The sequence below is a fragment of the Macaca nemestrina genome, chromosome 4 (genome assembly GCF_043159975.1).
Source record: "Macaca nemestrina isolate mMacNem1 chromosome 4, mMacNem.hap1, whole genome shotgun sequence".
NCBI lineage: Eukaryota > Metazoa > Chordata > Mammalia > Primates > Cercopithecidae > Macaca > Macaca nemestrina.
The window spans coordinates 51,268,684-51,294,688 of NC_092128.1; the positions used below are offsets into that span (position 1 = coordinate 51,268,684).

Genomic DNA, 26,005 nt, shown 5'->3' on the forward strand with positions numbered 1-26,005 from the left:
ATGTGTTGTGAGGGTGCATTGGTTTCCTAGGGATGCCATAACACAGTGTCACAAGACTGGGTGGCTTAAACAACAGAAATGTATATTCTCACAGTTCCATAGGCTAGGAATCTCAGGGTAAGGTGTTGGCAGGGTTGGTTTCTGCTGAGGCCTCTCTCCTTGGTTTGGGATGTCTGTCTTCTCCCGGTGTCTTCACACCGTCATCCCTCTGTGCATGTGTGTGTTCTCATCTCTTCTTACAAGGACACCAGTCATATATGATGAGAGCCCACCCTCATGACCTCATTTAACCTTCATTACCTTTTTAAAGAGCACATCTCCACACACAGTGACCTGAAGTATGGAGTTATGTCTTCAATATATGACTTTTGCAGAAACACAAATAAGCCCAAATTATAGAGGGCTAAAGTAAATAATGTAATGAGTGGTACTGGCACCACTCGGTTTTCCTTGTCTAGCCCCTGGTTGATACGTTTTTCTGGAGCACAGACTTAGACTCTCTTTATCTTGTCCATTCCTTTTTCTTTTCTTTTTCTTTTTTTTTTTTTTTTTGAGACATCATATACTTGGAGGTTTCAAATATTATGTGTGTGCAGTGACTCCCAAATTAATGTTTCAAGCTCCCTTCTTGCAGCTGAGTGCCAGACCACTTTTTCCAAGTGTCTGATGGGTGTCTCCACGTGGACATTGCACATGTGACTAATTTGCCTACAACCAAATGCTTTCACGCCTCTTCCCTATTGTTGTCATTGGCAACACATCTACCTAGCTACCCAAGTGCAGGTGCCCGCATTTCTTTCCTCACTCTGCCTTTTCCGCTGCAGTCTCATTGATCACCAAGTGTAATTCAATATAGTCTTCTGTCACTAAATTTTCAGAGTGGTCAGTTCCATCCCTTTCTATCGACATTGTAACTTCTCAAGTTAAAACCTTCATCTTTTTTCTTTCACTTCGTTTTCCTGTGCTTTGTGTTGTCCATGTCCAGTAACTCTACCACAAGAGTTATTTTTCTAAAGCGCAATATGATCATTTCATTCATCCACTTAAATTTTTTAGTGTTCCCTTTTCATTGCAAAAAGATAAGTCCCTTAGCATGGCAACTCCTTATCCAGGCCTGACCAACCTCTTCTGCCACGTGTAGCCACCTCCACCCACTGCCTGGAAAATACCTTGTTGCCCTTCTAAGATCCAGTTTGGTCCGGGTGCGGTGGCTCACACTTGGAATCCCCTCACTTTGGGAGGCCAAGGTGGGTGGATCACCTGAGGTTAGGAGTTCTAAACCAGCCTGGCCAACATAGTGAAACCCCATCTCTACTAAAAATACAAAAATTAGCTGGGCGTGGTGGCACATGCCTGTAATCCCAGCTACTCGGGAGGCTGAGACAGGAGAACTGTTTGAACCCAGGAGGCAGAGGTTGCCTTGAACTGAGATCATGCCACTGAACTCCAGCCTGGGCGACATCAAGACTCTGTCTCAAAAAAAGATCCAATTTTATGCCTTCTTCTCTGTGAAGTATTCCTAGCTTTTTTTTTTTTTTCTTGGCAGTAAAATATCCATAACAGAAAGGTTACCATTTTAACCATTTTTAAATGTATAATTCAGTGGTGTCATGTATATTCACAATGTTGAGCAACCACTAAGACTGTCTATTTCCAGAACTTTTTCATCACCCCAAACAGAAATTCTGTGGCTATTGCCCCTCTGTCCAGCCCCTGGTAACTGCTAATCAACTTTGTGTCTCTGTCTACTTAACCAATTCTAGGTATTTCATACAAGTGGAATCATGTAATATTTGTCCTTTTGTGTGGCTTATTTTGCTTAGCATAATGCGTTCAAGGTTCATCCATGTTGTAGCATGTATTGGCATTTCGTTCCTTTTGGTGGCTGAGTAATATTTCACAGTATGTATATATCACATTTTGTTTATCTTCATCAGTTGATGGGTACATGGGTTGTTTCCGCCTTCTGGCTATTGTGAAAAATACTGCTGTGGTAAACATTCATATACAAGTGTCTGTTGGGGTTCCTGTTTTCAATTCTTCTGGGTATATACCTAATAAGGTGGAATTGCTGGATTTTCCAGCTTCTTGAGTTACTAATTTCTTCCTCTTCCTTTTCCGAAGCACATTGCATGCGACCCTACTATGGTGTTTGACATAGCATATTGCAACTTATTGACACCCATATCTGTACCTCATCGGACTGTGTATAGCATATAGACAGCATATAGGCCACTGGTTGCTACTAAGGAGGTAGTCATACATTTACTGAATAATTAAATGAACGAATGAAGGAACAAGCACTCAAACTTGCCACTCATATTACAGTGTACATGGTGACTAAATACACGAAAGTGCCTGTTTATAATAAGCTTCTAAAGAGAAACAGTTTACTTATCCAGTAGTGTGGGGAAAAGTGCCCATTTTAGAGGCTAGACACTTTCCTTGCGAGAAGAGGCTCCGTGGAACAGCTTCAATTATTTGAAATCCAGCCACAGTCTGAAATACAAACCACATGCAGTTCAAGTTTGTGGCATGCAGTTGAGTGACATTTTTACCTGAGATTAAAAAGGGCTACCAATAAAAAACATCAAATGAGATTTTTGCTCCTGCCTTTAGACATTCCGTCCAGCTGCCATGCTGATAGAACGATCGTCCGACTTTGGGAAAACCTGGGGCGTGTACAGATACTTCGCCTATGACTGTGAGGCCTCGTTTCCAGGCATTTCAACTGGCCCCATGAAAAAAGTCGATGACATAATTTGTGATTCCCGATATTCTGACATTGAACCCTCAACTGAAGGAGAGGTTTGTTTGCTTCTGTGTTTTACATTCTACTTGCAAATCTACTTTTTGATTATTGCAAAAATACCAGTTACTCTTGTTTTCATTTTTAGGTGATATTTCGTGCTTTAGATCCTGCTTTCAAAATAGAAGATCCTTATAGCCCGAGGATACAGAGTAAGTTCACTTTCAAATAAAAGTTTGTTTTTGTTTGTTGTTTTGTTTTGTTTTGTTTTGTTTTGTTTGAGATGGAGTTTTGCTCTTGTTGCCCAGGCTAGAGTGTAATGGCGCGATCTTGGCTCATTGCAACCTCCCCCTTCTGGGTTCAAGTGATTCTCCTACCTCAGCCTCCCAAGTAGCTGGGATTACAGGCATGAGCCACCACGCCCAGCTAACTTTATATTTTTAGTAGAGATGGGGTTTCTCCATGTTGGTCAGGCTGGTCTTGAACTCCCAACCTCAGGTGATCCGCCCACCTCGGCCTCCCAAAGTGCTGGGATTAGAGGCTTGAGCCACTGCACCTGGCTGAAATAAAAGTTTTTGTTTTGTTTTGTTTTTTGAGACAGAGTTTCACTGTTATTGCCCACACTGGAGTACAATGGCGTAATCTCGGCTCACTGCAACCTCCATCTCCCAGGTTCAAGCAATTCTCCTGTGCCTCAGTCTCCCGAGTAGCTGGGATTACAGGTGCCCACCACCACGCCCAGCTAGTTTTTTTGTATTTTAAGTAGTGACGGGGTTTCACCATGTTGGCCAGGCTGGTCTCGGACTCCTGACCTCAGGTGATCCACCCACCTTGGCCTCCCAAAGTGCTAGGATTACAGGCGTGAGCCAACGCGCCTGGCCCAAATAAAAGTTTTGATGGTAAACAGCAACCGTGGAATAAGTCTTACTCGGAATCTAAATATTTGGTGCTAAATCTACCTTCTTCATTTTCCTTCTTTCTCTGCATTATCTGACCAGAGGGTCTTGAAATTAGCAATAATTACTCTCCACTGATAGAGAATACATTTACATCTGATATAAGATGTAAATACAATACATCCAATATAAGATTTAGAAGTTATCAAGTAATTATATTGATCATAATACCTTATTTTATTGCTCAGTACATTAATTAGGGTATATATTGGGCTTTTGTATCAAAGTGTCCCCACAAATCTAGTTGTTCAAATAAGGTGAAAGTTTCTTTCTCTCTTATGAAACCCATCAAAGAGTTTTCTAGGGAAGAAATGTAGCTCAATTGCCATAATTAAACTTACCAGATAAAAATACAGGATGATGCCCAGTTACATTTGCAGATAAATCATTCTTTTTTTAAGCATAACTATATCCCATATACCCCATGTAATATTTGTGTTTAGTACAAGTGTTTCCTGTGCAATATTTGTGGTTGGTATAACTATGTCCCATGTGATATTTGAGACACACTTTATCCTAAAAAATGATTGTTTATCTGCAATTCAAGTTGAACTGAGTGTTGTTTATATTTAACTATTTATTGTTAAATCTGGCAACCCTAGTTATAAGGCCACCCATGTTTCCAGGTTTATTCACATGGTCAGAGTTAGACCACCACCACCATGTCCTCATCTCAACTCAGGAGAAGAGGGAAGATGAGGCAAGCAAATTCCATTTAAAGAGGAGACGTAGGCCAGGTGCAGAGGCTCACTCCTGTAATCCCACCACTTTGGGAGGCCAAGGTGGGCGGATCACTTGAGGTCAGGAATTTGAGACTAGCCTGGCCAACATGGTGAAACTCTGTCTCTACTAAAAATACAAAAATTAGCTGGGTGTGGTGGCGCATGCCTGTAATCCCAGCTACTCAGGAGGCTGAGGCAGGAGAATTGCTTGAACCCAGGAGGCGGAGGTTGCAGTGAGCCAACATCGTGCCACTGCACTCCAGCCTGGGTGACAGAGCAAGACTCTGTCTCAAAAAACAAAAAAATGAGATGTGGAAGTTGTACATGTCACTTCTGCTCACATCTCATTGGCCAGAATTAGTCACATGGCTGTACTGCAGGAGACACTGGGAAACATCTCTAGGTGGTCATGTGCTCTACTAACACTCTTGGTGAGGGCTGTTACTATCAAAGGAAGAAGGGAAGAAAGAATACTGAAGAGAAATCAGAAGTCTCTGCCATACTCAGTATATTCAATAAAATGAGGGTTGCGTTTCCATTTAACAGAAGAATAAGCTGAAGCTTATAGAGTTGGATGTTATTACATAAGGTGATATGGCTATTAAATGGCAGTCAGATCTTGAATCCATATGTTATGGTGCTCAGTTCAGAGCTCTTTACCACATTCAACAACTGCTCTTATTACACAATTACATTTTAATCTTCTTGGGAGGCATGTATGGTAATTAAAAGAATGGGCTCACCGGGTGTGGTGGCTCACGCCTGTAATCCCAGCACTTTGGGAGGCCGAGGCGAGTGGATCACGAGGTCAGGAGTTTGAGACCAGCCTGAGCAACATGGTGAAACCCTGTCTCTACTAAAAACAGATAAGTTAGCTGGGTGTGGTGGTGCACACCTGTCACTTGAACCCGGGAGGTGGAGGTTACAGTGAGCCGAGATCACGCCATTGCACTCCAGCCTGGGTGACAGAGCAAGACTCTGTCTCCAAAAAAAAAAAAAAAAAAGGAAAAAAGAATGGGCTTTGGAGTCACAAAGTCCTGGATTTAAATGTGTTCATAAATCATAAATGTGTTCAGTAAATCAAAGCTGTTGCTACAGTTATTGCTGTTGATGTTGCTGTCGCCATCGGCTCTGGTTTGGGTTTTGCACAGGACTAGTCCCAAATGTTGGAATGAAAGATGAGACTGCCTCTCCTGCTACTAAGGTGCAACCAGTTGAGTAGAGGCGGGGCTGATTCTTGCTGATCTCTCCCAGCTGCACAAGGCCCTATTTTTAACCAAGGCCCCAAGGAACTTCCAAACTTGAAGCATGGAAGAGTAGAGTGGAAGAAGTCCAGGGAATATTGCCAGAAAAATACTGCTTCCCCATTGAAATTAATGTTACATGTGACCCAGGCTGTCTCTGGTCTGTAATTTACTCATTCATTCTGTTGTAAAACAAATATTTAATAGATGTGTCCAGCTCTGTACCAATTTCTGAGTGAGCCATGAGGGCTTTCCTCCATGTCTCAAAATGCAGTTGTGAAAAATGTCCACATGGGCTCTGGGACAGATACCCCCTAAGTCCCTAAAAGGACTCAACCATCTGCCCCCTTGTAAGGTGAAATTTATGGGACTTGGGGGATGTGTTGTCTTTATTATTTTGATTCTTTTGTCTTTTGTTGTTAAATGGATCGGAGAATCTTTTTCTATGTTATGGAAGCATGCATGTTAGCTGATCATGCTTTTGATTTAATTTGTAATCAAAGGAGCAAAATCTCTTTAGTTGTGTATTGTTGAGACCTCTGAGACTCACTTCAAAAGTGATTTGCCTCTTTTTTTTTTTTTTTTTTTTTTTTTGAGACGGAGTCTCGCTCTGCCACCCAGGTTGGAGTGCAGTGGCCGGATCTCAACTCACTGCAAGCTCCGCCTCCTGGGTTCACGCCATTCTCCTGCCTCAGCCTCCCGAGTAGCTGGGACTACAGGCGCCCGCCACCTCGCCCGGCTAGTTTTTTGTATTTTTTAGTAGAGACGGGGTTTCACAGTGTCAGCCAGGATGGTCTCGATCTTCTGACCTCGTGATCTGCCCGTCTCGGCCTCCCAAAGTGCTGGGATTACAGGCTTGAGCCACCGCGCCCGGCCTGTGATTTGCCTCTTAGAATAGCAGTCAAGATGAGGCTCGCTTGTTAAATATGGCAGGAGAGAGTGGGGAGAGCGTATTTGCTCTACTGAGGTTTCCACAGAGGTCAGTTCAAGGGTTTCTAAATACTCCAGCTGCTCTTCAAGTTTATTGTTTGGCCTCTTGTCAATAGGTGCTTGTGCTCATTTTGTGCAGGAGGATTTGCGCAGGAGGAAGTGTTGGCGTTCATAACTGCCATTCATTTGGGGAGTACCACGGTTTCTCTGTTTAGTTTTTGAGTTTACAAAGAACCTAAGTTTAACACATGGACTTTCCCTTTCTACCCGCAGCCATTTCTGTAGCTTCATTGTAAGCTATGCATATATTAAAAGCATTTGAAATTGTATTTGGGCTTTGAAAGTATCTGATGCACTGGGCCACTACCATGTTGTCTTATGTTGTAAATTATAAGAATGCATAGGCCGGGCGCAGTGGCTCAAGCCTGTAATCCCAGCACTTTGGGAGGCCGAGACGGGCGGATCACAAGGTCAGGAGATCGAGACCATCCTGGCTAACACGGCGAAACCCTGTCTCTACTAAAAACACAAAAAATTAGCCGGGCGAGGTGGCGGCGCCTGTGGTCCCAGCTACTCGGGAGGCTGAGGCAGGAGAATGGCGGGAACCCGGGAGGCGGAGCTTGCAGTGAGCTGAGATCTGGCCACTGCACTCCAGCCTGGGCGACAGAGCGAGACTCCATCTCAAAAAAAAAAAAAAAAAAAAAAAAGAATGCATAGACATACCTGACAGTAAAGAGCCATTTCAGGCTACAGAACTTGAGAGTGCAGACAGATGAATCAAACTCTGGGGATCCAGTTCAGCCTGAAGAACTTAGTAACTCATGAAAACCCTGTGGAGAAGGTTGAACGGCTCTTGGTTTGTCTAGTTACTATAGAATGTAGTTGGTAGCCCAGCGCTTATAATAAGCATAAGTCTGCAGACCTAGGAAGAAGACGGAAAGATAAAATTGATTTACAAGTAACTTGTATTTGAGAAAAAATAATTTGCCCCACATCCTAATACTAAGCTTCTTTATGCTTATGTCACTATATAATATTGAAAAATGTGGAAATGCTTTGTGAAACTGGGACAAAAAAAGTTGTGGACCGAAATGTTGCTTAAAAACTTGAAATATTCTCTCCTTGGGTTATAGTTATTCTATAGCAGTAACACTATTTTGGTAACTTGAATGTCATTTAAGTGGTGGGAAATTTCAAATAGTATTTTCCCTTCCAAAAATAGAAACAAAAATATTTCTAACTATCTTATAATAACAATGAGAATTGGAGTGCTTTGATAAATCTTTTCCCACTTGAATGGAATTTTCTGATGTTGAAACTGACACTAATTGCTGTGGGAAGCGGAGGGCATTGTGCTACTTCAAATTACTGTCTGCCCGCAGGTTCCAGCAGTCATGCAGCTGTATTCTTACAATTTATCCACTTTCACACTTCTTCCTGAACAGTTGCTCTGCAAACAGACCCATCACAAAATAGATACTCTTTTTTGTTGTTGTTCAGGCAATTCTCCTGCCTCAACCTCCAGAGTAACTGGGATTACAGATTACAATTAGCCACCACACCTGGCTAATTTTTTTTTTTGGAGACAGAGTTTTGCTCTTGTTGCCCGGGCTGGAGTGCAATGGCATGATCTCGGCTCACTGCAACCTCCGCCTCCCAGGTTCAAGCCTCAGTCTCCCTAGTAGTTGGAATTTCAGGCAGATGCCATGAGGCCCAGCTAATTTTTGTATTTTTAGTAGAGACGGGGTTTCACCATGTTGATCAAGGCTGGTTTTGAACTTCTGACCTCAGGTGATCCGCCCACCTTGGCCTCCCAAAATGCTGGGATTACAGGTGTGAGCCACCATGCCCGGCCTAATTTTTGTATTTTTGTAGAGATGGGGTTTTGCCACGTTGGCCAGGCTGGTCTCAAACTCCTGACCTCAAGTGATCCACCCGCCTTGGCCTCCCAAAGTGCTGTGATTACAGGTGTAAGCCACCATGCCCAGCCGACATTCTTATGAAACTGATGAGAGGGCAGCAAGCTTTCCTCTTTCCAGTCATGTTATGTTAGGCTTCATTATTGGAGTCATCTAGATAATGCAAGATGGGGAACTTAAGCTATTTTCGTGTATCATGCCTTTCTCTAAAAAGAAATGATGCAAAAAACAAAAAAACAAAAAAACTTCTTGCTTGTCTGATCGGACTTTTCATCTTCTTGATGACCTTCTTAGATTTATTAAAAATTACCAACTTGAGAATCAAGTTTGTGAAACTGCATACTTTGGGAGATAACCTTCTGGATTCCAGAATGGAAATCAGAGAAAAGTATTATTATGCAGTTTATGATATGGTGGTTCGAGGAAATTGCTTCTGCTATGGTCATGCCAGTGAATGTGCCCCTGTGGATGGATTCAATGAAGAAGTGGAAGGAATGGTAAGTAAGCCCTCTGTGCACCTTTCTCCTTTATATGGCTGGTTCTAAAATGCAAAGTCAAGCTAGTCTTACCTTAAGCCTTTTACATTTTCCGGGGGGTTTAGTTTTACAGAGTTACATTTAGCCCTTTGCACCATACAGGTTGTTGATTGTTGATTTTCTCTTTGAAGAGTTTCTTGGACACGGAGAATGTATAGACTACTCATTTCATAGACGATGAATTTTTGGAATTTGTTGCTTCAGGCTATTGCTAAAGTAGATATTTTAGTCAACAAGGATTAAAAAGTTGTCTAAATAACAATTGAGTCTGCCTTTACATTAGGGAAGATTAAAAACCACAATTATGCTAGAAGGCATAAATTGATCTCAACCCAAAGAAACGGATTTTTTTTTTTTTTTTTTTTTTTTTGAGACAGAGTCTTGTTCTGTCACTCAGACTGGAGTGCAGTGGTGCACTGCAACCTCCACCTCCTGGGTTCAAGCAGTTCTCGTGCCTCAGCCTCCCGAGTACCTGGAATTACAGGCCCACACCACCACGCCTGGCTAATTTTTGTGTTTTTAGTAGAGATGCGGTTTCACCATGTTGGCTAGGCTGATCTCAAACTCCTGGCCTCAAGTGATCCGCACACCTCAGCCTCCCAAAGTTCTGGGATTATAGGCGTCAGCCACTGCGCTGGGCCAAAACTGGATTTTTTTTTTTTTTTTTTTTTGAGATGACGTTTTGCTCTTGTTGCCCAGGCTGGAGTGCAATGGTGTGATCTCACCCGCAACCTCCGCCTCCCAGGTTCAAGCAATTCTCCTGCCTCAGTGTCCCAAGTAGCTGGGATTACAGGCATGCGCCACCATGCCTGGTTAATTTTGTATTTTTAGTAGAGACAGGGCTTCTCCATGTTGGTCAGGCTGGTCTCAAACTCCCGACCTCAGGTGATCCACCCACCTCGGCCTCCCAAAGTGCTGGGATTACAGACGTGAGCCAATGTGCCCTGCCTACAGCTGGAAAATTTTAACCCACACCCATGGGATATCATTTTAGGGATCAAATGGAGTTGATTTCTTTCTCTCTTTTCCTCTTAATTCCATTCTTTTCCCACTTTTATGCCACGTTTGCAACTTACATACATTTTGAAATTTGGGATTCGGGTGATTTGCCAAATGGATAGATGTGTTTAAAGTATTCTACTAGTATCTAGAAGAATTCTTATAGACCTAGAGGATTTTAAAGCCAGATGGGATTTATGAGATCACCTAGACCAACTATTGGTGATAGAGGAGCCCGAGGATTAAGTAATTTACTAGAGAGCCCTAAGTAAATGAGCAGCAGGTGGGAGCTCAAGCCTCTCCTCACTGTGCCCCAGGGTTCCTTTCACTAAGCTGTGGCCTCGCCTCATGAAGGCTATGCTTACCTGCTGTTGCCTTTTCAAAGATTGTTAGTCCTTTTCAGAGAAGGTACAGGATTGAGTGTATTCAGCCCTTTAAAAACTTCTGCCTTCCCTTTACTCCAGTTAGAACTTTTGTTGCATAACAAAAGTTGAATTTTTGACAGAGCCTGAAGGGGAGGGAGGTATTTCTCTAATCTTATTGGTCTATCTTTCAGAGACTGCTAGGTAGATTATACTCCCTTTACAGCATAACAAATCAGCTGTGTAGCTAATGTCCTGTTACTGTCATGGGTCTCACAACATGTGCTGTTGATTCAGACACAATAGGGTCTTATGGTATGTGCTTTGGAACTGGTTTTCAGTTTATGTAAAACTACATGGTAATAACAGGACTTTAGTCTTCTGCTAACTGCATTCCCACCAAGGTGGGTCCAGGAGGGACCTGTCTGTCCTGTTCCTGAATTCCATTCTGTAGAAACTCTTGTGAAGGTGAGATGCCCATATACATGCATATTTAGTGAACCAAAAAGCCATAATTCATTTATCATTTATATGCCTCAAGGGTGGTAAGTATGCCTTACAGTGACACAGGCAAAATCGTATATCATGGGCCCTTCATCAAGCAAATTAATATATTTCTTTTTCAAGATCTTATATCTCCTTACGTAAAAAGGAAAAAGGAAAAAATAAATATAAGTGTGATAAATGATTACTTTTTTAAATTTTACTGTCATTCAAAGAAAAATTTAAGTGCTATGCCTGAAGTAAAAGAAACTAAAATAAGCTAGCTAATAAAAACCTTTTAAAATAAATGGTTATTTGGCTTATTGGTAAATCGTGCAGTAATATAAATTGGTTTCCAGGTAGTATGTATGCATTTAGCTCTACATTATAACTTTTGTAGATTTCTATGACAATAGGTTTTTTTTAAAAAACCTCTTAAGTAACTACTTTTTTTCTTTTTTTCTTTTTTTTGATCTTAAGTAACTAATTTTGTTCATCTGGGTTCTTTTCATAGATAATAAAATACTTCTTGTGCATCCACTATGTAATAGGAACATTCTAGAAATGGGGCATGTAGCCATCAACAAGACAGACAACTCACTGCAGGGAGGGAGAAAATAAAAACAACCCTTTTCTGTGGTGAGCTAGAGATTAGTACGAAAAAGGGTTTTAAACTTTCAATTGATTATGGAGAAATGTGGCTATTCATACATCTCTTCCTTTGCTCTCTCCTGTTTTTATAACTTTCAAGGTTCATGGACACTGCATGTGCAGGCATAACACTAAGGGCTTAAATTGTGAACTCTGCATGGATTTCTACCATGATTTACCTTGGAGACCTGCTGAAGGCCGAAATAGCAACGCCTGTAAAAGTAAGTCTCTGATGAAGGAACATTTTTTTTTTCTTTAAGACGGAGTCTCTCTCTGTCGCCCTGGCTGGAGTGCAGTGGCACTATCTCCGCTCACTGCAAGCTCCCTCTTCCGGGTTCATGCTATTTTCCTGCCTCAACCTCCCAAGTAGCTAGGACTACGGGTGTGATGGGACATTTTAAATCTATTCAGTCTCTAGTATCCATTTCCTAATTAGAGGTACTGTAACAGTATACTAATACAGAGGGAAGAAAAGTTACTGTCTTTTTTCCAGCTTCACCCTGATACTCCTAGACAACCAACAATATGCATTCAGTTAAATAATTAATATTTACTAAGCAGCCCCTACGTGTTTGACACTGACCTGAGTAGTTTGGCAGCTACAGTAGAAAACTGAGGTGCTGTCCTTGACATTGTACCTGGTTTTTTTGTTTTTGTTTTTTTTCGTTTGTTTGTTTGTTTTTGTTGCCTAGGCTGGAGTGCAGTGGCACGGTCGGCTCACTGCAACCTCTGCCTCCCGGGTTCAAGCGAGTCTCCTGGAGGAGCTGAGATTACAGGCGCGTGCCACCATGCCCTGCTAATTTGTTTTGTATTTTTAGTAGAGAAGGGGTTTCATCATGTTGGTCAGGCCGGTCTTGAACTCCTGACCTCAAATGATCCACCCACCTCGGCCTCCCAAATGCTGGGATTACAAGTGTGAGCCACCACACCAGGACTTCATTTGTACCTGTTTTTAAGACAAGATGACCACGAGAGAAAATGAAAGAAAAATATGGCATGGTAGCTGATGAAGGTCTAAGAGATATGGAGTAGTGTTTTCGACCCTGTTTCTGTGCCAGCCCAGCTGCGACCTCTGGCATACCTCCCTTCATCCATCTCAGGGGTTTTATCTGGGTGGAGGTGTAGCCAGCAACACCACTGCCCCTCCCTACTCCACACACAGTGATTCTGATACATGTCCTCCCCTTGAAGAGCAGATCTGCCTTTGCCCCCACTGAGAAGGACTATTTGAGAAGTTCAGCAACCAGTGAGAGCTGGAGTGGTCAAGGCTTTGTAGGTAAAACCCAGATGGCCCTTGATGGATACTTAACTTGGAGAAGGAAGAAAGAAAAGAAGGAAGGAAGGGAGGGAGGGAGGAGGGAGGGAAGAGAGGAAGGAAGAGGGGGGAGGGGGAGGGGAGGAAGGAGAGGAAAGAAAAGGAAAAAAGAAGAAGGCAGGTGGAAGGGAGTTCAGGTGAGAACAACAACATGAAGCACAAGGTCGCAAGGACATTCTTGAAACCATCACAGAGTCTATGCTGGGAAGGATTACTCCAAGGTTTAGTTCAACCAGTGTATTGAGAGCAGTACTCTGTTGGGTACCAAGGATGTGAGTAGATAAGACACAGTCCCTCTTCTGCAGGCTGTTGTGTTGCAGGGGGAGACAGGCAAGGTGGGAGGCTGGAGTGCAGAGCCCCAGGAGGGCCAGGCTGAGTCAAGCTTCCCTGTGCAAAGACAAGAATGGGATTGTTAAACCTGAAAGCAAGATGATTAAAGCTGGGTGGTGCCAAGATGACTCCCGAATGGGCTCACAGAGGGCAGTGCTGCACCCAGGGAGGCCAGCTAGCTGGCTGTTAAATAGACCTTCCTTCTCACTGTGTTCTGGCCTGGTGTGGTGGTGGTGGGAATATGGGAATACAGAGGAGGGACTCCATCCTCAGGCCTCACGGTCCTCGAAGCATGGAGCCCGTGGACAGGCTTTCCTAGCAGCACAGCATCTGGAAAGTCCCTTGCTGCAGTGTCCTTCCATCCAGTCCCAACCCGAGTGGACCAGAATGCGCCCTCAGTGGGACGGCAGCCATCCTCTGTCATACACGTCCAAAGGGACTTTCCCTTAGAGGTTTACATTTTTCATAGCCCATTCTCTTCCACAGAGGTCAGACAACTGTTTATTTCATAAAGCTCACATTTTTGAGGTTTCTCATCTACTTTAGGGTTTAAACAGTGTCATCAGTGGATGCGTCCTTTTTCCCCAGGAGTCCTGCCTGTTGACTGCCATTTTGTCTGAACTTAGTCCCTGGTTTCCTAAATGATATTCCTTCCTGCCACCCCCATCCTCCATTGGTCCATAGATTTAAAAGGCTTTTCTTGATGTTGCTCTTGTCACACAGAATGTAACTGCAATGAACATTCCAGCTCATGTCACTTTGACATGGCTGTTTACCTGGCCACGGGGAACGTCAGCGGAGGCGTGTGTGATGACTGTCAGCACAACACCATGGGGCGCAACTGTGAGCAATGCAAGCCGTTTTACTACCAGCACCCAGAGAGGGACATCCGAGATCCTAATTTCTGTGAACGTATGTTGGGAAATGTCACTATGTGGGACCTACTTCAGATTGCCTTCCAAATTGAATAGTCTGTAGTCTCAGAGCTCATAGTATGAGCAGCAAAACCAACATTGTTATTGTAGTTGCAGTCGAAGATGCTGGGAGTAGAATTCACTTGGTAGTTGTGCTGCTTTTAGTCGACTTTTGTGAGGTTTAGAGGTTTGAAGGGAATCTATGTATTTATACAAAGATACATTGAGTTTCCTTCTGATTTTAACCTGGTGCTTTGCATTCTTCTCAGGATGTACATGTGACCCAGCTGGCTCTCAAAATGAGGGAATTTGTGACAGCTATACTGATTTTTCTACTGGTCTCATTGCTGGCCAGTGTCGGTGCAAATTACATGTGGAAGGAGAACATTGTGATGTTTGCAAAGAAGGCTTCTATGATTTAAGTGGTGAAGATCCATTTGGTTGTAAATGTAAGTCTCTTTGCTAAAAAGTTTGGGAGTTTTCTTGTCTTTGAGATTCCCATTTTACTTTGTAATTCTAAAGCCAGATTATTATTTGAAACTCATGTGGTCTGTGTTTCTCCACTTCATTTTGTTTTAATACAGCTTGTGCTTGCAATCCTCTGGGAACGATTCCTGGAGGGAATCCTTGTGATTCCGAGACAGGTCACTGCTACTGCAAGCGTCTGGTGACAGGACAGCATTGTGACCAGTGCCTGGTAAGTAAATCCTCATTACATGGGATGGGTAGTTTGTGAGAATGACATGTTTTATTTTTTATTTTTATTTTTATTTTTTTATTTATTTTTTATTTTTTATTTTTTGAGACGGAGTCTCGCTCTGTCACCCAGGCTGGAGTGCGGTGGCCGGATCTCAGCTCACTGCAAGCTCCGCCTCCCGGGTTCACGCCATTCTCCTGCTTCAGCCTCCCGAGTAGCTGGGACTATAGGCGCCCGCCACCTCGCCTGGCTAGTTTTTTGTATTTTTTAGTAGAGACGGGGTTTCACCGTGTTAGCCAGGATGGTCTCGATCTCCTGACCTCGTGATCCGCCCGTCTCGGCCTCCCAAAGTGCTGGGATTACAGGCGTGAGCCACCGCGCCCGGCCCTTATTTTTATTTTTAATATACTTTAACTTCTAGGGTACATGTACACAACATGCAGGTTTGTTACATAGGTATACATGTGCCATGTTGGTGTGCTGCACCCATTAACTCGTCATTTACATTAGGTATTTCTCCTAATGCTATCCCTCCCACTCCCCCCACCCCACGACAGACCCCGGTGTGTGATGTTCCCCACCCTGTGTCCAAGTGTTCTCATTGTTCAATTCCCACCTAGGAGTGAGAACGTGCAGTGTTTGGTTTTCTGTCCTTGGGATAGTTTGCTCAGAATGATGATTTCCAGCTTCATCCATGTCCCTACAAAGGACATGAACTCATCCTTTTTTATGGCTGCATAGAATTACATGGTGTATATGTGCCACATTTTCTTAATCCAGTCTGTCATTGATGGACATTTGGTTTGGCTCCAAGTCTTTGCTATTGTGAATAGTGCCACAATAAACATACGTGTGCATGTGTCTTTATAGCAGCATGATTTATAATCCTTTGGGTATATACCCAGTAATGGGATGGCTGGGTCAAATGGTATTTCTAGTTCTAGATCCTTGAGGAATCACCACATTGTCTTCCACAATGGTTGAACTAATTTACACTCCCACCAACAGTGTAAAAGTGCTATTTCTCCACATCCTCTCCAGCACCTGTTGTTTCCTGACTTTTTAATGATTGCCATTCTAACTGGTGTGAGATGGAATCCCATTGTGGTTTTGATTTGCATTTCTCTGATGGCCAGTGATGATGAGCATTTTTTCATGTGTCTGTTGGCTGCATAAATGTCTTCTTTTGAGAAGTGTTCGTGTCCTTTGCCCACTTTTTGATGGGGTTGTTGTTGTTTTTTTTCTTGTAAATTTGTTTGTTTTTTGTAGATTCTGGATATTAGCCCTTTGTCAGATGGGTAGATTTCAAAAATTTTCTCCCATTCTGTAGTTTGCCTGCTCACTCTGATGGTAGTTTCTTTTGTTGTGCAGAATCTCTTTAGTTTAATTAGATCCCATTTGTCAATTTTGGCTTTTGTTGGCATTGCTTTTGGTGTTTTAGTCATGAAGTCCTTGCCTATGCCTATGTCCTCAGTGGTATTGCCTAGGTTTTCTTCCAGGGTTTTTATGGATTTAGGTCTTACATTTAAGTCTTTAATCCATCTTGAATTAATTTTTATATAAGGTGTAAGGAAGGGATCCAGTTTCAGCTTTCTACTTATGGCTAGCCAGTTTTCCCAGCACCATTTATTAAATAGGGAATCCGTTCTCCATTTCTTGTTTTTGTCAGGTTTGTCAAAGATCAGATGCTTGTAGATGTGTGGTATTTCTGAGGGTTCTGTTCTGTTCCATTGGTCTATATTTCGGTTTTGGTACCAGTACTATGCTGTTTTGGTTACTGTAGCCTTGTATAGTTTGAAGTCAGGCAGCATGATGCCTCCAGCTTTGTTCTTTTGGCTTAGGATTGTCTTGGCAATGTGGGCTCTTTTTTGGTTCCATATGAACTTTAAAGTAGTTTTTTCCAATTCTGTGAAGAAAGTCATTGGTAGCTTGATGGGGATGGCATTGAATCTATAAATTACCTTGGGCATGGAATGTTCTGCCATTTGTTTGTGTCCTCTTATTTTGTTGAGCAGTGGTTTGTAGTTCTCCTTGAAGAGGTCCTTCACATCCTTTGTAAGTTGGATTCCTAGGTATTTTATTCTCTTTGAAGCAATAGTGAATGGGAGTTCACTCACGATTTTGCCTCTGTTTGTCTGTTACTGGTGTATAGGAATGTTTGTGATTTTTGCACATTGATTTTTGTATACGGAGACTTTGCTGAAGTTGCTTATCAGCTTAAGGAGATTTTGGGTTGGGACGATGGGGTTTTCTAAATATACAATCATGTCATCTGCAAACAGGGACAATTTGACTTCTTCTTTTCCTAATTGAATACCTTTTATTTCTTTCTCCTGCCTGATTGCCCTGGCCAAAACTTCCAACACTGCATTGAATAGGAGTGGTGAGAGAAGGCATCCCTGTCTTGTGCCAGTTTTCAAAGGGAATGCTTCCAGTTTTTGCCCGTTCAGTATGATATTGGCTGTGGGTTTGTCATAAATCGCTCTTATTATTTTGAGAAACATCCCATCAATATCTAGTTTATTGAGAGTTTTTAGCATGAGGGGCTGTTGAATTTTGTCAAAGGCCTTTTCTGCATCTATTGAGATAATCATGTGGTGTTTGTCTTTGGTTCTGTTTGTACGATGGATTACGTTTATTGATTTGCTTTTTGATATGCTGTTGAATTCAGTTTGCCAGTATTTTATTGAGGATTCTCGCATCAATGTTCATCAGGGATATTGGTCTAAAATTCTCTTTTTTTTGTTGTGTGTCTGTCAGGCTTTTGTATCAGGATGATGCTGGCCTCATAAAATGAGTTAGGGAGGATTCCCTCTTTTTCTATTGATTGGAATAGTTTCAGAAGGAATGGTACCAGCTCCTCTTTGTACCTCTGGTAGAATTCGGCTGTGAATCCATCTGGTCCTGGATTTTTTCGTTGGTAGGCTATTAATTATTGCCTCAATTTCAGAGCCTGCTATTGGTCTATTCAGGGATTCAACTCCTTCCTGGTTTAGTCTTGGGAGAGTGTATGTGTCCAGGAATTTATCCATTTCTTCTAGATTTTCTAGTTTATGTGCGTAGAGGTGTTTATAGTATTCTCTGATGGTAGTTTGTATTTCTGTGGGGTCGGTGGTGATATCCCCTTTATCATTTTTTATTGCATCTATTTCATTCTTTTCTCTTTTCTTCTTTATTAGTCTTGCTAGCAGTCTATCAATTTTGTTGATCTTTTCAAAAAACCAGCTCCTGGATTCATTGATTTTTTGAAGGGTTTTTTGGTGTCTGTATCTTCTTCAGTTCTGCTCTGATTATCTTAGTTGTTTCTTGCCTTCTGCTAGCTTTTGAATGTGTTTGCTCTTGCTTCTCTAGTTCTTTCAATTGTGATGTTTGGGTGTCGATTTTAGATCTTTCCTGCTTTCTCTTGTGGGCATTTAGTGTTATAAGTTTCCCTCTATACACTGCTTTACATGTGTCCCAGAGATTCTGGTATGTTCTGTCTTTGTTCTCATTGGTTTCAAAGAATATCTTTATTTCTGCCTTCATTTGGTTATTTACACAGTAGTCATTCAGGAGCAGGTTGTTCAGTTTCCATGTAGTTGAGCGGTTTTGATTGAGTTTCTTAGTCCCGAGTTCTAGTTTGATTGCACTGTGGTCTGAGAGACAGTTTGTTATAATTTCTGTTCTTTTACATTTGCTGAGGAGTGCTGTACTTCCAACTATGTGTTCAATTTTGGAATAAGTGCGATGTGGTGCTGAGAAGAATGTATATTCTGTTGATTTGGGGTGGAGAGTTCTGTAGATGTCTATTAGGGCTGCTTGATGCAGAGCTGAGTTCAATTCCTGGATATCCTTGTTAACTTTCTGTCTAGTTGATCTGTCTAATGTTGACAGTGGGGTGTTAAAATCTCCCATTATTATTTGGTGGGAGTCTAAGTCTCTTTGTAGGTCTCTAAGGACTTGCTTTATGAATCTGGGTGCTCCTGTATTGGGTGCATATATATTTAGCATAGTTAACTTTTCTTGGTGAAATGATCCCTTTACCATTATGTAATGGCCTTCTTTGTCTCTTTTGATCTTTGTTAGTTTAAAGTCTGTTTTATCAGAGACTAGGATTGCAACCCCTGCTTTTTTTTTTGTTTGTTTGTTTTCCATTTGCTTGGTAGATCTTCTTCCATCCCTTTATTTTGAACCTATGTGTATCTCTGCACATGAGATGGGTCTCCTGAATACAGCACACTGATGGGTCCTGACTTTATCCAATTTGCCAGTCTGTGTCTTTTAACTGGAACATTTAGCCCATTTACATTTAAGGTTAATATTGTTATGTGTGAATTTGATCCTGTCATTATGATGTTAGCTGGTTATTTTGCTTGTTAGTTGATGCAGTTTGTTCCTAGCATCAATGGCCTTTACAATTTGTCATGTTTTCTCAGTGGCTGGTACCGGTTGTTCCTTTCCATGTTTAGTGCCTCCTTCAGGAGCTCTTGTAAGGCAGGCCTAGTGGTGACATAATCTCTCAGCATTTGCTTGTCTGTAAAGGATTTTATTTCTCCTTCACCTGTGAAGCTTAGTTTCGCTGGATATGAAATTCTGGGTTTAAAATTCTTTTCTTTAAGAATGTTGAATATTGACACCCACTCTCTTCTGGCTTGTAGAGTTCTGCCGAGAGATCTGCTGTTAGTCTGATGGGGTTCCCTTTGTGGGTAACCCAACCTTTCTCTCTGGCTGCCCTGAATGTTTTTTCCTTCATTTCAACTTTGGTGAATCTGACAATTATGTGTCTTGGAGTTGCTTTTCTCGAGGAGTATCTCTGTGGTGTTGTCTGTATTTCCTGAATTTGAATGTTGGCCTGCCTTACTAGGTTGGGGAAGTTCTCCTGGATAAATCCTGAAGAGTGTTTTCCAACTTGGTTCCATTCTCCCCATCACTTTCAGGTACACCAATCAAATGTAGATTTGGTCTTTTCACATAGTCCCATATTTCTTGGAGGCTTTGTTCATTTCTTTTTACTCTTTTTCCTCATTTGATCGCTTCATTTCATTCATTTGATCTTCAGTCACTGATATCCTTTCTTCCACTTGATCGAATCGAATCAACTGCTGAAGCTTGTGCATGCGTCACGTAGTTCTCGTGCCATGGTTTTCAGCTCCATCATGTCATTTAAGGTCTTCTCTGCGCTGTTTATTCTAGTTAACCATTCATCTAATCTTTTCTCAAGGTTTTTAGCTTCTTTGCGATGGATTCAAACATCCTCCTTTAGCTCGGAGAAGTTTGTTATTACCGACCTTCTGAGGCCTACTTCTGTCAACTTGTCAAAGTCATTCTCTGTCCAGCTTTGTTCCGTTGCTGGCAAGGAGCTGCGTTCCTTTAGAGAAGAAGAGGCACTCTGATTTTTAGAATTTTCAGCTTTTCTGCTCTGGTTTCTCCCCATTTTTTTATCTACCTTTCGTCTTTGATGATGGTGACATACAGATGAGGTTTTGGTGTGGATGTCCTTTCTGTTCATTAGTTTTCCTTTTAACAGTCAGGACCCTCAGCTGCAGGTCTGCTGGAGTTTGCTGGAGGTCCACTTCAGACCCTGTTTGCCTGGGTATCACCAGCGGAGGCTGCAGAATAGCAAATGTTGCTGCCTGAAGATTTCCCTGGAAGCTTTGTCTCAGAGGGGCACCCGGCTGTATGAGGTATCAGTCAGCCCCTACTGGGAGGTGTCTCCCAGTTAGGCTACTCAGGGGTCAGGGACCCACTTGAGGAGACAGTCTGTCCATTCTCAGATCTCAAACTCCATGCTGGGAGAACCACTATTCTCTTCAAAGCTGTCAGACAAGGATGTTTAAGTCTGCAGATTTCTGCTGCCTTTTGTTCAGCTACGCCCTGCCCCCAGAGGTGGAGTCTACAGAGGCAGGCAGACCTCCTTGAGCTGCGGTGGGCTTTGCTTACCTACTCAAGCCTCAGCAATGGCGGACACCCCTCCCCCAGCCTTGCTGCCGCCTTGCAGTTCTATCTCAGACTGCTATGCTAGCAGTGAGCAAGGCTCCATGGGCGTGGGACTCTCCAAGCCAGGTGCCGGATATAATCTCCTGGTGTGCCATTTGCTAAGACCGTTGGAAAAGCACAGTATTAAGGTGGGAGTGTCCCGATTTTCCAGGTACCCTCTGTCACGGCTTCCCTTGGCTAGGAAAGGGAATTCCCCAACCCCTTGTGCTTCCCAGGTGAGAAGATGCCCCGCCCTGCTTCGGCTCATACTCTGTGGGCTGCACCCACTGTCCAACAAGCCCCAGTGATATGAACCCAGTACCTCAGTTGGATATGCAGAAATCACCCGTCTCTGCATTGCTCACGCTGGGAGTTGTAGACTGGAACTGTTCCTATTCGGCCATCTTGGAACCAGATCTTCGAGGATGACATGTTTTAATAGAGAAGGCTTTTTGCCATTGTAGAGTCTACCATCACCCTCACATGTACATGTTAAAAGACATGAGTAGACAATTCACACAATAGGAATTACTAATGGATAATTTGACAAGATGTTCACCGTCACTGTTAGAAGTGTAAAGTAAAGCCACAATAAAATACCGCTTTTATAGACACAATTAACACAAGTTTTTAAAAATGGGAATGCTTACTATTAGGACATCATGAGGTACTGGTACTTCTTGGCTGCTGATGGGAATCCACATTGGTTTGTACTTGTGTGAAAAGCATTTTGGAGATATGTATCAGTAGCTTATAGAAATGTGCGTACCCTTTGACCCAGTAATCCCACTTTATTCTAATGAAATAATCAGAAAATTGGACAAAGATTTATTCACCAGAAGACTCTGAGCCAGGAACAGAGACCAACATTCTCTTTGACTCGAAGGTGGTTAAACTCCCACAGATTTAACATCTTGCCAAATGTGTGTTCTGATAGTGGGGACTTCTATACAATGTAATATTTGGTTGCCACTGAAAATGACAATAACATCAGGAAATGCTCATGCTGCTTGCTATATTTAAAAACAAAAAAACACAGATGTGAATAGTGTCTTGATTATGTAGGAAATAAAATTCATCAAGGAAAACAAAATCTGGAAGGAAATACACCAAAAAGTTCACTGTAATAATTCTGAGTAGGAAAATTATGAGATAAGTTTTTAGAAATCTGTATTTTTAATAACATTGTTATACTTTCTCATTTAGGGAGGATTCACTAGCCCCAAATTATTATGACCATTAAATATGTATATTTATATATAATCCTAATACATTCTTAAAGGAGATTTCTGGAAGTCTAATTTAAATTGATGAGCCTGGTCGGGTGTGGTGGCTCATACTTGTAATCCCAGTGCTTTGGGTAGCCGAGGCAGGGGGAGTGCTTGAGGTCAGGAGTTTGAGACCAGCCTGGGCAACATGGCAAGAGCCCATCTCTAAAATTTTTAAAAATCATAAATAAAATAGGCCAGGCACAGTGGCTCATGCCTGTAATCCCAGCACTTTGGGAGGCTGACACAGGTGGATCACTTGTGGTCAGGAGTTCGAGACTAGCCTGGCCAACATGGTGAAACCCTATCTCTACTAAAAAAAATACAAAAATTAGCTGGGTGTGGTGGCACATGCCTGTAATCCCAGCTACTCGGGAGGCTGAGGCAGGAAAATTGCTTGAAACCAGGAGGTAGAGGTTGTAGTGAGCTGGGATCACACCACTGTACTCCAGCCTGGGTGACAGAGCAAGACTTGGTCTCAAAAAAATAAAGAAAAGTAAATTGGTGAACCTGTTTTTATATACTCTTTTTGAAGTGCACAGAGCTCCTCTTCCCTATATAGATACTGTTCCATTTCTCTTTATTTCCATCTCTAGTGCTCTAAAGACTTGATTTCCTCACCGCTCAGTTGTGAGAATAGTTGTAGCTGTATGCTATATTTCCACATAAATTCTTGGAGGGCTTTCTGTATGGGATTTATGACAGACTGAACTGAGGGCAAATTTAAAGGCCTGCCAAACACTTGGCATACTTCTCTTACAGCCAGAGTAATTCTAATGAGGAAAGTTGGTATCTTTACTGCTTGCTCTCATTAGTTGTCGAATGGAGGTTATCTGTAGGGCAAAGCAGCTAGGCTGTGACCTGGCATGATCACGTGATTGTGGACGGCTCTCTGACTCCAGTGCCTGCAGCTCAGGTTTCTTCATTTCAGAATACTGCTGCCTTTTGTTGGCTTTCTGCTTTAATGATGAAAATGAGCATTTGATGGAACAGCCGAAACACGATGTAACTTGCTCCTTGCTGAATCTATTGTATAATTACAGAAACCTACTGTTACATGTTTCATGTTCTGTTCTGCAGCCAGAGCACTGGGGCTTAAGCAATGATTTGGATGGATGTCGACCATGTGACTGTGACCTTGGGGGAGCGTTAAACAATAGGTAAGTGGAGCTCCACCTATGCTCTTGTCCTCAGCCTTCCAGGAAAGTCGTGACTTCTAGGAATGAGTGACATTCAATTGTTTCTCAAAAAGATATGCAAAATATATTTTTATATGTCTTGATAAATGTGTGTAGGTACCTCTATAGACTAGATTCCCAGTGATGGAACTGCTAAGTCAAAGTACATATGTATTGTTAATTTTAATAGAGAATGTTAGATTGTTCCAGACATATTGAACTAGTCTGTTTTCCTATCAGTTACAAAAGTACCTTCTCCCCCATCCCCAGCAACAGTTGTTATCATCAACCATTTTATTTTTCAACAGTCTAAAAACATGGAAAATGGACTCCTGTTTTAATTTGTGTAGAGAATCTTTTCATTTTCTTTTTTTTTGCAACTTCCAAACCCATTAATGAAAATTACATAAAATAATGTTTAGCTCCTTAAATACGCTAGTATTCCTTGAATAAATGAAGCATAAAGCTCCACCAGAAGCTATCAGAACACACATTTGGCAAGATGTTAAATCTGTGGGAGTTTAACCACCTTCGAGTCAAAGAGAATGTTGGTCTCTGTTCCTGGCTCAGAGTCAGAACATCTGGAACAGATAGTGTAAGTGACTGCTGAGAGAATTGACAGATGTTTCCCTGTGACCTTGAGTCTTCCCAGAGAGAACACTCTGAATTCATTGAGCAAGCTTCATGTACTCAAAAACGGACTTTCTTTCCCAATTATTTCCCAACACCATAGTAGTCTGCTGGGAAGGAATGAGGTTGTCAGCAGCAAGAACATGTTGTGTTTGTCCTCTTTATTTGGGTTTGTTCTGTTCGAGGTCGTGCCATAGACTCAGTACAGCATGTAGCCTCTGAAATCCAGTGTGAATTTCTGTTCTTAGAAAACCTCCAGAGACGAGGAAGCTAGGATAATTCCATAAAAGCAGGGAAGAAGACAGAATGCTGTCTGCTTGTGGAATCACTTTTCTGACTTTCCTTTGTGACTCCCAGAACACATGTTGAATCCTTTCGTAAATGACTCCTCAATTCAAAGCTGTCATCACTCCTAAAGTCCTTCTTGATGAGATGAAAGTGGCATATGCAGTTCCCCAAATTATGTCATAAACTCAGGAATGTCCTATGGTTCTTAACCCTAAGTAATTTTTGTTCCTACACTCCCTTCCTCTTTTTCTCTATTCCACACACACTTCCTGTCTGTCTCCACCCACGCACAGGCCCTAGCCTGCTCTCTAATCTCGCCTGCAAAAATGTATAAAAACCAGAATGTATTCAACCACAGAGTTTGGGAAGCAAAATTATCTAGTAAAGATCTTTAAAGCAGGTAATCATCTGATCTTTCCAGCATGATTGATGGGATGCCCTATCTTTAAGAATCATTGGTGGAGGGGCAAAAAAGAACATTTAAACATGCCTTCTAGTCTGGTGACTCCAGAGTGCTTTATGGTGATCCTTTTCAAAGTTGTTTTCCCTCAAGAGGAATTTCCCCAAGGAGCCCCTTAGGCAACTGAAGCACTGATTCTGCTGGGAGATCTGCACACATGCCACTGGGGAAATATTTGCTGGATGATTGGTTTGTTGCAATCACTCATCAAAACCTTTTACCTGATAATATTTCTTTGCTTTGCCTTGGATACACAGTAGGTACTGAATAAATGCTGATTGAGTAGAAGAATTGAAAAATAAAATATTTCTAAGATGTTAAAAACTAGATATGTATTCGTTAGGAGAGGCAATCTCTAAATGTGATCCCAGACACTCCTGAGTTACTTTGGTGAGGGACAGAATTAAGCATAAAAATCATTGGAAGTGGTAAAAGCTTTAAGATGTGTCATACAGTGAGCCGAATGGATTTTTGGCAGTATGACAAAAGTTTAATAATCCATGTCTATTACATTGACAACTAACCTGAACTTTGGAATAACTAAAGAAGTGGCCAGGCATGTTGGCTCACGCCTGTAATCCTAGCACTTTGGGAGGCCAAGGCGGCCAGATCACCTGAGGTCAGGAGTTCGAGACCAGCCTGGCCAACATGGTGAAACCCCGTCTCTACTAAAAATACAAAAATTAGCCAGGTGTGGTGGCACCTGCCTGTAATCTCAGCTACTCAGGAGGCTGAGGCAGGGAGAATCGCCTGAATCTGGAAAACAGAGGTTGCAGTGAGCCGAGATCACACAATTGTACTCCAGCCTGGGCGACAGAGTAAGACTCTATCTCAAAACAAAAAAGTAAGACCTAATTAATTTAAATAATGTAACGGAAGCCAAGTTAATGAAGTTTTGCCTGGTAGATTACCTGTTTTAATGAAAAAGAATTGGCAGTGGTTGCTAGGTAAATGCTACTTGTAAATGTTTAATAACATTGAAAAATATAAACATTTTTACAGCATCCTTCAAAATTATTTTAACAATGCAATGTAGAGTTTTCATATCTGACTTGAAGCCCATCCCCCCTTTTTTTTTTTTTGAGGCAGAGTCTCACTTTGTCACCTAGACTGGGGTGCAGTGGCGTGATCTCAGCTGACTACAACCTCCGCCTTCTGGGTTCAAGCAGTTTTCCCACCTCAGCCTCCCGAGTAGCTGGGTCTACAGGTGCCAGCTACAACACTCAGCTAATTTTTGTATTTTTAGTAGAGATGGCGTTTCACCATGTTGGTCAGGCTAGTCTTGAACTCCTGACCTCAAGTGATCTGCCTGTCTCAACCTCCCGAAGTACTGGGATTATAGGCTTGAGCCACTATGCCTGACTCCACCTCTTTTTTGAACTTACCATGCTGAAGCCCCGAACCCTCCCTTGATGCATT

At 42.2% G+C, this 26,005-nt stretch overlaps 1 protein-coding gene across 1 annotated transcript in view; it reads left to right on the forward strand.

Annotated features, from left to right (window-relative positions):
• Positions 1-26,005, forward strand: part of LOC105475300 (laminin subunit beta 1) — an 87,414-nt gene that overhangs the window by 14,110 nt on the left and 47,299 nt on the right. The window contains exons 6-13 of the mRNA XM_011730423.3: positions 2,620-2,808; positions 2,898-2,961; positions 8,815-9,017; positions 11,652-11,772; positions 13,920-14,108; positions 14,380-14,559; positions 14,695-14,807; positions 23,111-23,190. Of these exons, the coding sequence (XP_011728725.1) occupies positions 2,620-2,808; positions 2,898-2,961; positions 8,815-9,017; positions 11,652-11,772; positions 13,920-14,108; positions 14,380-14,559; positions 14,695-14,807; positions 23,111-23,190 (1,139 nt within the window). The remainder of the gene's footprint in view (positions 1-2,619; positions 2,809-2,897; positions 2,962-8,814; positions 9,018-11,651; positions 11,773-13,919; positions 14,109-14,379; positions 14,560-14,694; positions 14,808-23,110; positions 23,191-26,005) is intronic.